Source organism: Cinclus cinclus, chromosome 3 (assembly GCF_963662255.1).
Source record: "Cinclus cinclus chromosome 3, bCinCin1.1, whole genome shotgun sequence".
Classification (NCBI taxonomy): domain Eukaryota; kingdom Metazoa; phylum Chordata; class Aves; order Passeriformes; family Cinclidae; genus Cinclus; species Cinclus cinclus.
In genome coordinates, this window is record NC_085048.1 from 72,846,353 (window position 1) to 72,863,286 (window position 16,934).

Here is a 16,934-nt window from a genome sequence, read left to right on the forward strand (position 1 = left end):
TGAGATTGGAGCTCTTCCATACCATGAAACAGCTCATCATGGAAATATATACCTCATTAACACATGTGATGTCACTCTGGTTCTTGCAGGAGATGGTGAACAGCTTTGTTATTCAGCTCCATATCAGTAAATGGCATCACATCTGCAGACCTGGCTACAGGGCAAATCAACTGGAGTGTAGCACTTAGCACTGGCATTGGTAGTGTCTGTCTGAGCAGAAAATGGAAGTGGCCTGCACCCTTGGCAGTGACGCAGCCAACATAAAAACCAAAAAAAGGTGGACCAAAACTGGCACTGAGCTAGTAAAGCAAACTGTGTCTAAATGGATTAATCAGAAATTTAAAGTCTCGTATTCCTGCCTTTCTCTTGTGGTCCATGTCTCTTAATTTTAGTGTGCAGATAGTTTGGTTGTCTTCAGTTTGTGCTGCTGCAACATTGCCAACAGCTGTCAGGCCAGAATATACTCTTAACACATTTGGAGGGTTGTGTATGGAAGTGTCTGGCCTGCTGTAGTTGTAATGAACGCAAGTTGCTTATTTGCTGCACTGGGAGCAAGACCTGCTCTGCCAGGAGTTTCTTCTTTTGTTGTTGTTACCTTGTTGTAAGCATCTAGCCAAATGCAATGTGTGGTCTTTGTTTTTGTTTTTCTTTATTGCAACAAATGGAACTGACTGTCAGCTGTCTACCACTGCTGTGATGCAGATTGGCATTATATCCTTGGGGAGATAGGGAGGAGATAAAGTAAATTACTTGGCTGCTTCTGAGAGTACAGAGGGCAAGAGCATTAATTGACTGGCTTTGGAAGAGAGGAGTGTGACTGGAGAATTTGTGCAGGCATGATCACCCCTTACTTTGATTGATACTCTAAGGTTGTTCTTTTCTTTGTTTTTAATAAATCTGTTCCTTAGATTATTTTTTTTTTCCCCTCTGCTTAGGAGGCAAGTAAGGACTGGAGAAAGTCACTTTGCAAGGACAGACAGAATGGCTGTGTTGCACTTAGTCATGGAAAGGTCATGCAAATATGTGTGTGTGGTGCTGCAGGGCTGACAATGGTGGAAGTGATAGGGTGTTTGTGTACCAGACCAAGGGTACTTGTTCGGTGATCTTGAGAGTGGTGAATCTTGCTGTGCTGGCTCTCACTAGGGAAATAATCATAATTATGCTGTTTGATTCAACCATTTGGTGTGGAAAGCATTCTGCTACCTTGTTACATGCAAATAAATATACTTTTGATTTCCTCCCCTCACCAATTCTCATAATTGGGAAGCTTGTACTTGAAGGCCCAGCTTTGTGGCCTTCTTTTGGCAGCTGTGTGTTCTTGCAAATTCTAGAAGCAGAGGAATACTATTCTGCTGGTTGGAGAAATGTGTGTTTTGCAGTGTTGGTCATCAAAAGCTGAAGATAGCCTGATTCAGGAAAGGAAGGAAGCCAGACTATGATGAGTGAGGTTTGAGATGCTGTTTTAATGGTGGGCTTGCAAGCTCGGTAGTTGTCTGGTGAATTGCATTCCTGTAAGTCATTAAAGTAGCACATCCATGAAGTCCATAATCTTGCTACTTCTGTGTGAGTGTGATGTAGTGACAGGCCATATAGGGGCATCTGCATTTGCTGAAGTGGGCCCAGCTGCTTTTCATCCTCTGAGATGAATCCAGCACCAAACCCAAGTTGTGTGCACTGTAGCCATGACTTAATTGACTGTGCCGTCTTTGATCACGCTCTTCTTTCTTTTTGTAATGAACAATTAAGAGCTGTGTGTTCACTGCAGCCTCTTTTCCTTTGTTCCAAGCAAAGCCAAAATGCCTTTGCAAAGTACTTGAGGTATGTTTACTGCATCCAAAATAAATTCTTTAAGTGAATCTAAATGGGTAAAGGAAATCTGGCTGGCTGCTCTTGAACAGTCCAGTCAAGCCTGCCACTGTCAGTCACTTCCTGTTACCTGGGTCCTGTTTGGCCATAAGCCACTGGAGATGGGCCGGGCCAGGATCCAGAAGGCTGTACTACAGGGAGCAGCCTTGCAGCTGTGCAGGAGCCTTGCTCTTGCAGCCACCACAGAGCTGGAGGGATGGCTCTTACTGCAGCAGTACTTGTCCATGAAAACGGTGAGGGGGAGGTCTGGAGCGAGGACCCCGCTAACCTGTTGCTCTCCCACCCATGCAGATGTGCAGTTACTTGTCTTTCTGGGAATGGTTGTTAACAGGAAAAAAAGGTCATAATTCAGTGGGTATAGTTGTTTGAAAAGTGTCATAAAATGCGTGTGCACACTTCTCTCAAAGACAATCACATCCATACCTGCTTCAGCCTAACCACATCACGGAAGTATTTATTGCCACCGGGCAGCTCACTGGTTCTGCACTTTTGTTCTGGTTTTGCAGTTAGCAGGCATCCAAAGGATTTGGTGAAGCAGTAATCCTGCTGCCTCTGGTTACAAAATACACCAATGCCTGAAAACAGTGTAGCCAACTCTTGCATGAGCATCCACTGCTTGTACACTCCTGGGGGATTCTTGTATTTATTCATGGCTGGTAGGGAAGGCAAACTACAGGTCTTACAGTCTTCTCTCTGTGGTCTGTGCAGCTCCCTCCAGTAGTGTAAGTGACATTTGTATATGAAGGGCAGACCAGACACTTGTGTGTATAGACTGAGAATGAATCAATATCTTATGAGCACTGTGAATATCTATTATGCAACTTTTGTATTCATATAAAAAGAAAAGAAAACCACCTGTTTCTGTTAGTAATACATTTATTTTTTGTTTGTATTTAGAAGTCTCTTATTTTTGGGTTTGATAGTTTGGTAGATATTAGTGTGTAAGCATTTATCAGCTGATGTTAGAAACTAGCTGCCAATATTTGTACATATTTGTAAAATACTCCTGTTATGATCACTCTATTTTAATGGTAAAAGTTTCTCCTTTCCATGAAAGGATTTTCTTGTTTAAAATAAAATATAAATAATTATATGTACACCTGGAATAAAGTATGGATAGAAAAAAAGTAATTGTGTGGCTTTTTTGTGTCCAAGGAGGAGTGTGTCTCCCATTTGAGATGGGTTATAGAAATTAATTTGCTGCCAGACTAATCCCTATGAGCGCAGCTTGTGATGACAAAGCCAGAGGCATTGCAGTCGCTAGAACAACTCCTGTTGCTCCTTGCTATTCTCAGTAGCACAATGCCAAAGGGCCTTTGTCAGGTATTAAGAACACAACTGAGCAGGTTGGAGTCAGCGAGGCACTAAAAGAGGCTGAATCTGACTGAAGAGACAAGCTAAGCTGGTCATGGTGGTTAGTCAAGAAAACCAAGCCTGTGAACTCCCAAGGCTGTAGAGAGATCCTGTCAGCATCCTCTTGGGGGCTGCATCCAAGGACAGCTGCCAGCCTATGGGATGTAAAGTGCTCTGAAGAGCACTCCACCAAAGTCACCTAACCTGTTGGCCTGGAGTCTAGCATGGATAAAGGAAAGTTTCCTTTTCTTGGGTCATAAATCTATGAAGGAGATCTGTCTCTCTTCTTGAGGAATCTTGCTTACTAGGAACCTCTAGTGATTTTTTTTTTTTCCTTTTCTCTGGAAGACAATTATTTTTATGTACTTTGATACTGTAGTGCTGCCCCTATTAACATTTCCTTTCTTGTATTTCATATTTTTGTCCAGTACCTGCTATGTTTCCACTATACAAACTTTCAAGGACTTTAGAAACTCATCCAACTTTGGCCTGGGTATGCTGGAAGAGGGTGATTTGATAAAACATGGAACTTTGTATGGAGCTCAAACTAAATAACAAATCAACATTAAGTTACCCAAATTTGAAGCACTTGGTCACTTTTCCTTGTTTCTTTTCTTGGCAAGTAATAGCACTTTCTTGCCCTCTAGGATGGACTGCTGCTGATCAAAACGTACCAAATGAGTCTGTCTCAGAAGACGGAGCTTCTCATGGTACCAGCAACTCCTGTGTGGGTTTCAGTCAAGTGCTGCAGTGTGGGATGGGCACAATGTGGTTACTACACTGGATCTGTTTTGGGGCATGCCAGCTGCGGGAGCTGCTTGGAGGTAAGGCCTGAAGGAACGTGCTAGAGCTGATGGGTAAAACACCCCAGGTGTTTTGGGTGACGTGAGAGCAATCCTTCAATGGATTTCTTGGCAGCGCAGTATGACACATTGAAGGCTGATACAGTGTTTCAAGAGTCTGAACATTTTTGAGCAAGAACTGGTCCTAAAGCCTCTCACTGGAAAGCTGTAGCTCCTTGCCCCCAGCACGGTGGTTCCTGGTTGCTTTGACCAGGTTTCTCGTGGGAGCCCTGTTCCTCCATCCTTACCCTCGTCCGCTCTACCTCGGAGCCCCTGCTCCGACGCCTTCCCCGTCTTGGAGTGTTCTCCCGGGCTCGTGGTGCCCGAGGCCTGTCTCCTGCCTTCATGTCTCTCCTGGAGGCCACCAGCTGGGGGGTGTTGAGGCGGAAGGGACCCCTGGTGTCCCCCGGCACCGAGGGCACGGTGAGGGCCGGGCCGGGCCGCGCGGGGGCGCCCGAGGAGCGCGGTGGCCCTCACGGCCGGGCTGCGGCCAGAACCCCTCTGGCCAGGTGCTGCCGATTCACCTCGGGCAGCTTCGGCCAGCACCCTGCGGGCTCCAGGCTGGCCGTCTCCCCTGGGACGGGGCAGCCCTGGGCGATCGGCACTTGGGCGAGCAGAGCCCAAAGCCAGCGGTGGCCGCCGGGTCCTCGCTGAATACCGCACAAAAAGCATAGGGAGTGCTCGGGGGTCCAGCTCCTGCACTGGGGAGAAAGCTGATGCCCTTTAGCCACTGGTGACCCTTGGCACGGGATAATTTAGCCGTGAAACGCTGAAGTTCAGGACCTTCCCTCCCTCTGACAAGTTGGTTTTAGAAAGGCAGAGCAATTTTAATGGGATGAGAAGTCCCAGGAGCCCTGGCAGCCGCAGCCTGAGGTGTGTGTGTGCTGAGCCAGCTCTGTGCCTTCTGTGCCACGCACGGGCCATGGCTGGAGACAGGACGGGTGTGAGGAAGTCCCAAATACTGCTCAGTGAAGCAGCTTTTCTCTCCAACTTGGAGCAAGCTTCCTTTCTGCAGAGCCTCTGCAGTGTCAGAGCGGCACCACTGGGTAACTCCCTTAGGTGCACCCAGGAAATCAGATGTACGGAATTTTTAATTCCATACTGAATTTTTAATGACATCTGAGTGCCATTGCAATCACTTGCCCACCACCCAACTCCAGCTCCATGGCCCCCTTGGGTAGCTGAATATTAGGGGTGGGCTGCTGTTTGTTCACAGTTGGGCCCTTCTGCCCTTGCTTCCAGCCCCTTTGGAGCAGGAGCAGCTGGCACAGTGGCTGAGCCCACAGCTTAGAGAGAGAGTGCACAGGTGCCTCTTGCACAACACCCTCCTGGCACGGCACACTCTGTGGCAGCCCTGACTGGTGCAGGGCTTCAGCAGGAGTGGAGTGCACGAGAGTGTGAGTCTGGTGCCAGCAAGAATGCCTTTGGTCAATAGGGATGGGCTGGAGGAAGCAAGGAGATGATGGAAGGAAAACAAGGGATGCTTCCCAGCATACCTGGCTGACGAGAAAAATATGGCAATAGGAGTGCTTAAGGGGCCCATGCCAGAAGGGCAATAGAGAGCCTCAAGTACAGGTGTGTTTTGGAACATCTAGATCCAAGCCTGCACTTGCACAATGCCTTGAGGCTGGGAGTGTGGAGTGTGCTCCCCTGGAGCGGCTGTTCCCCCAGCCTGTCCCAGCCGAGCCTGGCTGGCAGCACTGGCATTCAACTATAGCCACATCCTGCAGGGAGATGAGCAGCAGGGTTTGCTGTGGGAGCAGCTGGCTATGACTTTGCTTAGCATATGCTCTGCAAATAACAGAGAGGGTACAAACCATTCCTTTCCAATCTGCTTCAGCACAAACCCATTTGAGCTCCAAAATTTTCAGTGTTACTACTGAAAAACATAGGGCAGCTTAGGTAAACTTAGGAAGAGCTCCACAGCCATAATGTCAATTTAATCTTGTTTTCAGGAGGTAGATAAGAGCTCTTGCAGACTTCTTTTTTCCCAAGGACACTGCCAGAGCACCAGCTGAGCTTTTGGACAACCCAGTATCTTTAAGATTAACAAACTTTAAAGACTCCTCAAAGATGCTGCCTCAGACTGCTACTGACACTGCTCTGGCCCTGCTACATCAAGGCTGTCCTTAGCTCAGAGCTGCCTTTCTAACTCCAAGAAGGTGCCCACAAAGCTCCAAGTACAATTTCTTCTCATCTCAGGATAAATGGTTAGAACAGAGATCCCCAGAAGGCATAGTGACAGGAAGTACAGTGAAGTGGTGACATCCCAGGTGTGGAGGAGCACGAAGCAGTTTCTGGTGTCTCCAAGCCACTCTTCTCTGCCTGACAGCAGGGACCGGAAAGTGGTCCTAGTGGTTCAGGTGTTTAACTTGCTGCAGCTGGTAGCAGGTCCAACAGGAGGGCGCTCCAGAGGAAGGCAATCAAGGCAGAGGAAATCAGCTGTCTTTCTGAGATGAAGAGCCAAATAAGAGAGAGGGGCTCGGCAGAAGCTCTTGGAGAAGTGACCACAAGGCTCCAGTGTTATGGTCCTGTGGATGAGCTGCCCAGGAGAGAAGTAATGGGGTAATGTATATTTGCTTCCTAATCTTTAAATGTTGGTCACTCTAAGAGCCGAATCAGTTGCTGGGATGTGTCCTGCAAACTGTTTTTACCTTCCTCCTGTCTGATGTGTCCTAATGGTGAAACTGCTGACTCTTCCCTGGGATGTGCTGGTGTGGGGAATAACTTGCAAGGACTATAGGCAGTAGTGTTGTGGCTGAGGGCAGCAGTAACTTGGCAGGACATTGACAAGTCTGTGCTTGCTGCACCATTAGGCCAGGGCTTATTTTACTCTTGATTGCCCTTATTTTATCACATCTGTGACTCTCATGTTGCCTGGAACTTGGGATTCTCTTAGGAGAACAGCTCTGCAGTCCTGGTCTTTGGAGTTACAGAGGACCTTGGCTTCACACATGTAAATTGTCCAACAGTGTCCTCTCCCAGGGCATGTGTGCTGTGATCGCTGAGTCCAAACTGCAAGCAGCCCTGTCTGGATGTGGGCCACAAATACCTGTGAGTGTGAGCAGCTGGGTGAAGGAGACAGCAGGCTGTAGTAGTGGGACACCTGCAGGGACTGACCCGGTGGCATTGCTGCTTGGTGAGAGTGGGTGGGAGACACTGGGATCCTTCTTCAGGGGACTCTCAGACCTGCTCTGTCAAAAGCATGTGCCTAAGCTGACACTCTGGCCAGGATTCTCAGCAATGAGGACGGGACCTCAGCTGCTTGGTGCTAAGTGCCGATGAAAGCTGATCTGCCAGGGTTGTTTTCAGGACTTCAGTGTGTCAACATTTGTATGAGTCAGTGTCATGGCATATCCAGTATCTTGTGCCTGCCATTACTTTATCAGAGCTTCCTTGGGGCTCTGTGCTCTTTTCCATTTTCCCCTTCCCACTCCCTTTGGGAAGTAGAGGTCCAGAAGTCCCTGGCCTTTTCTGAGGCTGGATACTTTTACTTTCTTGTGTCTGTGGTGAGGTTGCCTTGCCTTCAAGCTTCCCATCACCACACCACCCTGTAACAGCGACATTGTGTGTGGCCCAGAGCATACCTGGCTGCAGGACTCCTGTGTGCTGTCCATGCCTAGTCTTGTAGTGTGTAACCTTCTCTGGCTCTCCCAGAGCATTTGGGGATGTTAGGATCCTCTGTGCTTGGCTGGTCTCTCCAAACAGATGTCCTGAGTGAAGACAGTTGTTCCTGCCTTGTCCAGTACCAGACTTGCCTGCAAACAGGCAGAGGTGTCCTCAGTGGCATCACCCCTTCCCTGGCTTGGCAGGCATATTCTGCAGAGGAACCACCTCACCATGCCATGGAATTGCAGGGCTCGCTTCAGGAGACACACAGCAGGAGCAAGTATGGGTACTTACCTCCAGTAAGAGGAGGTGGATGAAGAAATATGAGTGGAGAGAACAGCTGCTCTGTTAGCCTGAATATGGCCTGAGGTAGGATACCTGTAGCTACTTCTAAGCTCATACAAGGTCCACAGTCAGACTGGGTGCAGTCCTGGTGATGTGAAGATCAGGAACAGTACTTGTATGCTCAGCTTCCCCAGGTGTTGCATTTTTCTGCTGTGTAACTTGACCAGGGAAGGTTTCTTTACCAGTACTTCAGCACCCTTCCTAGGACTGTGCAGGTAGCTTGCTTATTGTCCTCTGCTTCATGTCCTCATGCAACTCCACATTTTAACATTTTTGTTATTCACCAATTATTCTGCCTTTTGTCTGCCACAGCAGCTGAGCTCATGACAGGCAGCTAGGACTGCAAAGGTTGTGACATTTTGACGTGTCTGGTTTTATGGGACTAAGGTCCTAAGAAGGGTTTAGTACAGGCCTATTTGTGCTTGAAAACTGTAGCCTATTGCTTGCATCCCATGTCCTGAAAGTGGCTGTTGAGAGTTTCTCACAGCCAGAAGGTGCCCACATCAGTGTGTCCGTCAGAAGTCCTCTCTCCTTGTTCACATGGGCAAACAAAAGATCTGACGCTGCTGAATGTGTAGATACAGCTTCTTGTGTTCAGGCATCACAGTCGCATCCTGCCCCTTACTGTTGCGAGTGTTATGCCAAATCTAGCAGGTAAACCAGAGTCTGGTGAAGAAGAAGAAGTCAGCATTTCTTCTGGATGGAGACTGCCAGGGCAATGGACTGGGTGCATCTCTCCACAAGGCAGCATCAGTGGGGGCTGTCCAGAGGTGCAATGCCTTTCATGGCCCCTTGTCTTCACTGGAGACAGCCCAGGCAGAGGCTGTTGCATTGCATGGCACCTTCCCCATGCCTGGGTTGTTGTCCCTCTGGGCTGAGCCCTGTGCCATCTCCCTGAGGTGTCCCAGTTTAGATACTGCAGTACTGGAGTGCCTCTTGTGAGCTTTGTCCAGTCTCTGTTGGGAAGTGCTTCTCGCAAGACAGACACTGTAAAGTAACTTGTCAGATCTGACTGCCTAATCTTGGTTGCATTAGGAGACACTGAACATTGGCATGGTAGATACCTGCTAATCATTTTCCATGGATGCAGTCTTGGTAGCAGAGCCCATCAGCAGCATGGGTTCCTCACCTACCTCCTTCCTAGGTAGCACATGGATGACTGCGAACATTGACTCACACTGAACCACCTGCCTTGGGGAGCGTGTGGGACATGGGTCAGGAGAACAGGACTGCAGACACCTGGATCTCAGATGCAAACAAAACTTATCAGAGCATGTGTAATGCACATTGTGACAGGAACATTGGTGCTGCTTGGCCAAAAGGCTGGAATTATTGGAGGCCCAGGAGTAAAGCCTAAAACAGCAGTGCTCACTAGCACATTGGCTGCCCTGCAAAATGCTCCCATTTCTGAATTGAGTTGTGTGTTTTACCTGGAGAGTGTATAATTTAAAATGATGGCTCAGAGAATGCAGTGGGCAAAGTCACTGTGTATGTGTGCATGCTCAGAAGGAGGTGGAAGAGGCTCATGCTACAAAAAACACAGACATCTGAAGTGATGGGAGGTGCTATCATCTTCTGTCTCTTGGAACTTCAAAGCTTCTGGTGTGGCTTCCAAAACTTTTTATAGTAGTGGGGTGGGGCTTTTTTGTTGGCCCTGCCTTTGGTTTATTTGTTTCGTTTTATGTAGAAGAGGGACACAAGTAATTAGTAAAATCCAGAGGAAAATGAAAAGGAAAACTGCTGCTGGTGATGCTTTTAAGTGGACTGCCGGGCACTGACTCACCCTAGCCAGGATAGCAATTTATTGTAACAGAAAGAGCAAGAGGGGATACATGTTGGAGGGAAACGGGAAGCCAGAAGAGCTGGGAGAAGAAGGGGCTGATGATATGACTTAAGTGAGGTTCCCCAGTAAAATGAGCAGAGGTGCAACTTTAGGCCTGCAAATCCATGGATAATCCAATGAGATAATTGCAAGCATTCAAGAAAGCTCAAATTTAATCTTAGATTTAAAAAAAAATAAAATAAAAAGGGGAAGATGTGTTGCAAGATAAAACCTAGTTTTATAAAAGTGGATGTAAAAATAGTTGTAGACAGTGTTTCTTCTCTCTTGTGCCCTTCAATTACATTCCCCTTTGCCCTCCATTATATGATACGTGGCATTTTGATCTGGCTGGGGCTATGTTTAATGTCCTTGTTCAAATGCCAAGTTGATTTTGTGAAAGGCTGCAGAATGTTTGGCATCCCTGCACTCTGGACCTGTTTGCTCCTCCATGAGCAGGCGCTGTTGCCTCTTCTGGCTGAAGGGACTTGCAAGCCCATCAGCTTGCAACTGCTTCTTCATAGCAAGAGCTGAAATCCTTTTCCAGTAACTGCTTCATTCTGCCTGTTCCTTGCATTTTGCAAAAGTTTGGAAAAGTGCTTCATAAACTGGAATCAGCAATTTAATAACAAATTAAACATTTTTGTGAAGCTTCCAGTGCTGATTATGGTTTTTCTAGCCTGGCTAAAAACAGGTTCTCTTTGTGGTGTGGCTGCTGCCAAATCATGAAGCCACACATGGAAATTAAATATGTAATTTTCAAACGTCAGCAAAGGTCAAGGTTTTGTTTAAAAGTGGGCAAAAGGCACTGGGTGGTTTAATTACTGGTTTGTTTTAACCCCGTGATGATTTGCAGCTCTCTTAAGCAATGGTGGATCACAGTATTTTCTTGGGCTCTGCTGATAAGAGTGTTCCTAGGTGATGAAGAAGATTAAGGGCTTGTCTGGAGGGGTGCAGAGTGCTGTGAACTGCAGACTGAGTTTAGCACTCAAAGCTAAAAAATTGTAAACTACCCTGCACAAAGATGTATCTTGCGGGTGCCAAGTAAAACATCTTCGGAGAGGATTGATGGACATGTGCTCCTGTGCAACGTGGTCTGCTCTGCCTCATTTCATGCTGCCTTTCCCCGTTCAGACAGCTGACTGCTACAAGGGAACTGGGGACAGATTTTGCAGAGCCTGAAAGGCACGTGCATTGCAGAGCTAGGCAGGCACCGTAGGATTCAAGGCTGAAAAACATAACTGAAAACCCTCTGCAGCAGTTGTATGTTCTTCAAGATTAAGTCCTTGAGCAATCACTTTCCCTGGCTGTGGCAAACTGAGAGTAGGTGCTCTAAACCGTTTGCCTGGACTCCCTTGCTAGACTAGGGAGACAGAGTTATTGCTGGAAGTGGATCTATCCTGTTAATCCCTTTCCTTTGGCTTTAAGGCAAACCACTAACCACAGCCGATAAATTCTGTCTGTAATGATAAATCCACAGAGAAATGTGGGCACCAAACTGTACTTTTGGGCCAAATTTTGGACTTGTACTTTAAAGGTCATTGTGTGATTCTAAATAAGTCTAGATTTCTGCTAAATTTGTGTAGGTTTATGTGTACACGTATCTGTGTATATTACCTTAGACATGCACTTGGTGCTATTAGGCCTTGGGGATTGGTCTGGCAGAGTCCCATTTTCCTTGCCCCATATCCAGATCAGCTGAAGGACCTTCAAGCCAGAGCATTCACAGGTATTAGGAGAGACAGGAGCTCAAACATTTGTCTTTGAACTGGATCGAAAGTTTCTGCTTTCTGGGAGGATGCTTGGCCTGTGGGTTGAGAGTGTGGAAGCTGCTTCCACTTTTAAATAAGGTGCTCTGGGGTACATCTGCATGATTGTGAGACCCTGGGCCTCCCAGGCAGGTGCTGTGCTGGTTGGGATTCACACTGTTGGCTCCTTGGCAACCTGGACATTAACCAGGAGGCCGAGTATCAAAAGTATTCACAAGAGCAAATTCTCTTGTGTTTGTTGTGGCTTCTGCAGTGAGCAGGCTCTTTGAGGAAGAGCTGGAGGATCCTGGATACTGTTGCTGAAACTATTTGCTCAGCTTCTCTACAGGGTGAGGAAAGCAGCAGCATAAATTCAAGAGGAGCTCCTGAAGGCCAGTCCCATGGGTAGCTGGGGTTTGTAGTGCCTTGCAGCATCATGTGGATGTGTACCTATTTCCTAGGGCCAGCCAGGGAACAGTGTGAGGTGCGACACAGGCGAGCAGTGACTGAAATGTCACAGGAGAAAGTTGGGGCCCAGGGGAGGAGAATGGGAGCCCAGCAGTGGAAGATTAACGTGTTGTCCAAGGCATGTGGATCATGGATAGGAAACAGCACCCCTCTGTACTGAGCAGCACTCTGAGACAGTGACCCAGTGACTTGTCTGAAGCAGGGTTGAGAGTGCCCCAGTTTCAGTGCCCCAAGACACCAGATGAATGCTGCTTTATGCACTCATGGACTTCACTGAAAGGATCTTCTCCTGATTTATGTTGTTTTTACTCTCATTTGGTTGTATCCCTGCCCTCACAGAGAGCAAAGCTGGTTTAGCTTATAGACTACACGGGCACTCTTAAGAACAGCCTGGTGCTTATGCCTTTCTCAGTATTTCACAATGCTTTCAAACATCAATTTTCATTTTTTTCTCCCAGTGTTGGTATGTGTGTTTCAGCTGTATAGTGCCAAGATAGTGAGGACTGGTTTATCAGAATAGGTTTTAGTCAACAAGGGAAACCTTGAGGTCAGCTCTGTGAATATCTGTCACATCTGCTTTTCTAAAATAGGTGTAATTTCAAAGCATGAAAAATCTAAACACTGAACAAATGACAGCAAAGTACAGGGCCTTGCACATGCTGTTTTGCTTGCTCCCCAAGACATCAGTTACATGTCTCAATATCCTCCTTTGGCAGGCCTGAGTGACTCTTGGGACAGAAGACAATTCAGCTTAGACGCGGGAGTAAAGTCATTTCACCCTTACAACTTTTACCCTTCTCTTCTGACACTGGGATTGAGCAATCACATCTCTATAACCCAGGAAATTCCAAACCTGAAAGTTGCTAGAACAAAATGTTAATCCTGCTGCCCTGCATATCCTGTACACTCTGTTGTGCAGGTCAAACAGTGAGTGATATGCTATGCTGACAAGGAAAACAGGAGCAGGGAATGCTGCATACTCCAAGTTTGGCAGAGTTCATGTTAATGTAGAAACTTAACCTTTTTGCTCATATTTGAGGGGTTTATTTCTCTGCTTCAATAATAAGTATTGCTACTTTTCTCCTACAACAAAGATTACAAATAAATCCAAAGTTTTGAAAGGCAGCTTTTCAGAAAAAGAAAATACAGCTCATGGCAAGTTGCACTTCCGTGCAACACTTAAAAATGTCAAATCCTTAAAACACTTGAACTTATGACTGCTGGTGGAATCAACCCTTGTTACTTAATCTCTCTTTGAGCTGTAATCCAGGCTGCTTTAGTAGCCCAGCTGTCCAGAGACTAAGGTGAGCTTGAATTTGCTTCTGCATTTCATTTACTGGGCTGACATTCCTCACTAACACTTTCACACCTGAGATTGCTTTACTGACTGCTCAGCTTCCTAAATTCTCGTGGCCAAATTTGTTTTGTACCCCTCTGTTACTGCTGGAATCAGGTAATGTTAAGGCATTTTTTTACCCTCATGACATAATTTAGGAAAGCAAGTGTTATTACAGCTCTCTGGTTGGATACTTATGTTCTGAGCACCAGAGCACTGCAAGCAACCCAGCAGCTGTTATATATTTAAGGGTGAAATTCCAATAATAGTATGCTACATCATCTCTGGATAAATATTTGTGCTTGTGAAGGTTAAGTGACTTGGAGTACTGTAAACTTCAGCTTTTGGGCTAGGCCACTGCAATTTAAGCTTTCTTGCAGTGACCTAACAACGACCTCTCTCCCAGTCTAGGGGCAGAGTAATTGTTGGTGGAAAAAAAATGAGTGGCTCTTGAGTCCTCTGCCGAGCAGTAATGTAGTGCACAGAACACATCAGCTGTTGCTTGAACCCAGTTGTTCATCTTGGACCTACTTCCCACCTCTAACATTGCTCAAACCTCCTTGAAACTTCTCCCTCTGTCATTTCATTCACGAACCCTGCATGATGTTTTCTCACCATTGGTGTAAAAGGGTAAAAGCTGCTTGCAGGTGACAACAGTTTATCACAAGATGCTGTTTGGTGTTTTATTTATGTGGTTATCCTTTTTTAATCTGCAGGCACAGCTTCAAGGTTATGATGTGTTTAACTTGCTTCAGAAGTGCAAGTTAAACAAAGGCCAGATTACTACACCAGTTGTACACGTTGGGTCCCATTAGGATCTGTAGTTCAGGGGCCCTGGGCATTCATGGAGCAAAAATACCCCCCAAAGAGGCAAAGCTGTGGGTTTAATGAAGTCAGCAGAGCTGGGATTCATTCCAACCATTTAAGTGTGTTTTCAAAAAGTTGTGTAATCCCTCATTTGCTTTCTAAGCTACATTCCGGGGGGATAACAGATATAGCTTTACTCATTTTTCTCCATCTCACTAATGACAGTATTTCCTACCTAAAACAGAGAACAAAACTCCATTGAGTGCAGCTGATAGGTTCCTTTACACTCCTACGTGTTGCTAGTGCATTAGGAATGACCCCATCCATGCTAGATAGAAGAGCAATCAAAAAATGATGCATCGCCTTTTGATCCAAGCAGGGAGGAAGTATTTCAGTTGCTGCTTTGAAGCACTGGAATGATATTTAGACTCCTTCCTTCTACTGAGAAGATAGAATGCACCCTTGGCCTTTCAAAAGTGAACCACCCTAAATAAACCACCCTGTTGACTTAGGGCAAGTATAACTAAGGAAACACATCACCAAAGCCACATTTTAAAGCTCAGTTTATTTCTCTACCATTCCACCATGGTGGGTAGCTGTTGTCAATACTTGCTATTATCTTTGGAGCAAGAGCATCATTAGCAGGTTTATTGCTTACTAACGCTGTGCTGAGGATTGTTTCTTTTCTCTGGCAGTTAGTATCTAAAAGAATGGCCTAAGGACAACAGTATACATTTTGGTCTGAGTAACTCATTAATGATATTTAAATCCACAGGAGTCTTAGGTTTTATTTTCCTTTACTCGGCACTGAGAAAGTTTTTTTCTTGACTTGTCCTCTCTGAACTTGCCGAGCACGAGCTCCAAATCCCAGAGACTGCATCGATTCTGTTAAGTACTTTTGGCCAGGAGAAATGCACAGCATCACCAACAGTTTAGCATCACCTCCTAAAAGTAGTGGAAAAACAAAACATACTTATTTACTTCATTATTTTCATTAAGTTATACACTGTTACCATACTGATCTAGCTACACAACAGTGAGCACAGGTTACCATTGGTTTCATGAAGCGGAATGCTCCTGAAGAGAGCTGTTGAAACAGTCAGCTCTTTCATCGGGAGTATATATCTAACAATATATTTGCCCCCAAGTGTTTCACAATTTGTAATGTAGATTTTTTTCTGCTATCAGCTTCATCAGTTAATCAGCATCTATGTCATGTGTCTGAAGACTTACTAAGTTTTGTCAAATACTTGTAAATTTGGGATAATGGCAAAATGCCTTGTGTGACAATAAAATGAAGCATTCAAGTTTACAGACAATGATTAAACAAAGGAGGAAACTGCCATTTTCAGCATTTCACCAATGTCATACAACAGACTTGGCTAAAATCAGGCTCAGCACCCATACACCATAGCTCTCACTTCTCTTTCTGGCTTTCCCTTTTCACAGTAGGGACTCCAGTATTAAGTGAAAAATCAAAGCTTAAGCAAAAACTTAATAGTATTTCAGAAACTCTGAAGAACTGTTATCTCATTTATTGTCAATGCCTTTACCTGGAAATTAAAAGCATAAGGGCTAATACTTTCTGGCTGAAGAAAAATGGACTAACGTACTACACACATGCACACAAATCTGACATTATTGCAGGAATAACACTTGCTTTAAAACTGCTTCTGTGTAGAGGAGGAGCTAAAGAAAAGGAAGTGCCCCCAACACAAAAGAAAGCTGTAGGACACTGCCATGTCCTGTCTTCCTCCTTTGTCTTGCTACTACAGGGCACAATGTTAAGGAATGTGCAAGTAGGGGATTATAGCCTGTAATAACAAAGAGTGAAGTTTAACTTTTAACCTGTACCTGACTTGAAACACCAGTGAAGTGCAATATTTACCTTTTACACAATCCTATGGAGATGCTGCTCTTCAACTGAGCTTTGGAAACAGCAATGTTTAACCAAATTCAGGAGTTCAGAACTGTCACTGTGTACTCACACTCCCCTGAGCCAGTCTTTGAAATAGCTGCCACATTCAAGCAAGGACTATAAGATCATCTTCTGGTTTTATGCAGCAAAGGAGAGGTACAATCAGGAGAAGAAATCTATAGGGTTGAACAAGAGTCAGAATAATCCCTCACCTACGGAGTCCTGAAGCAGATGTGTAAGTTTGCTGTTCCGATACGGGACGTGAGCTCGCTGCTCTGCTATTGCTCCCAGAACATCAGCCAGGGCGGACAGGCTGCGGTTAATAAAGGAGGTCTCTCTCAGTGCTGCCCCTGTCACTCCAGACATACCTGGTACAGTGGAGAAAAAGGCACTGGTAACACTAAGCAAAGCTACTTCAAAACCATAGTGTGGAGGAAAGGTAAAAGAACCTTCTATGTCTACAGGTGGTCCAAAGCTTTCTCATGTTAAAGCTGATCTCTGCAGATGTACAATGCATTTTTGGCTCCATCTGTATTAAGAACAAGGAACCAAGAAAGTAGGAACACCTTAAGGTCACACAAGACAGCACTGCTTTTGAAAACATGAGTCCACAATGGCTCCCAACAGAAGCCTCTTTTATTTCACCATTTTTCATAATCATTAGCTGCCCCATCTGTATCGCTTAGGAAGAAGAGGAGAGGCACTGATGGCAGAAGCTGCAGAAAGAAAAACGATACAACAGGCAGAAGTGTGAAGTATTTGTGTGCATCAAAACCTGTGGAGTGGTGTTCTATGGCATGAATTGCTGTAAGGAGATGGATAA

The 16,934-nt window shown here is 45.7% G+C and overlaps 1 protein-coding gene across 1 annotated transcript in view; it reads right to left on the bottom strand.

The window, feature by feature from the left end:
* Positions 1 to 14,980: 14,980 nt before the first annotated feature.
* Positions 14,981 to 16,934, bottom strand: part of KIF25 (kinesin family member 25) — a 40,562-nt gene continuing 38,608 nt past the window's right edge. The window contains exons 14-15 of the mRNA XM_062489159.1: positions 16,324 to 16,479; positions 14,981 to 15,138 (exon numbers count right to left, since the gene is read on the bottom strand). Coding sequence (XP_062345143.1) covers positions 14,981 to 15,138; positions 16,324 to 16,479 — 314 coding nt within the window. The remainder of the gene's footprint in view (positions 15,139 to 16,323; positions 16,480 to 16,934) is intronic.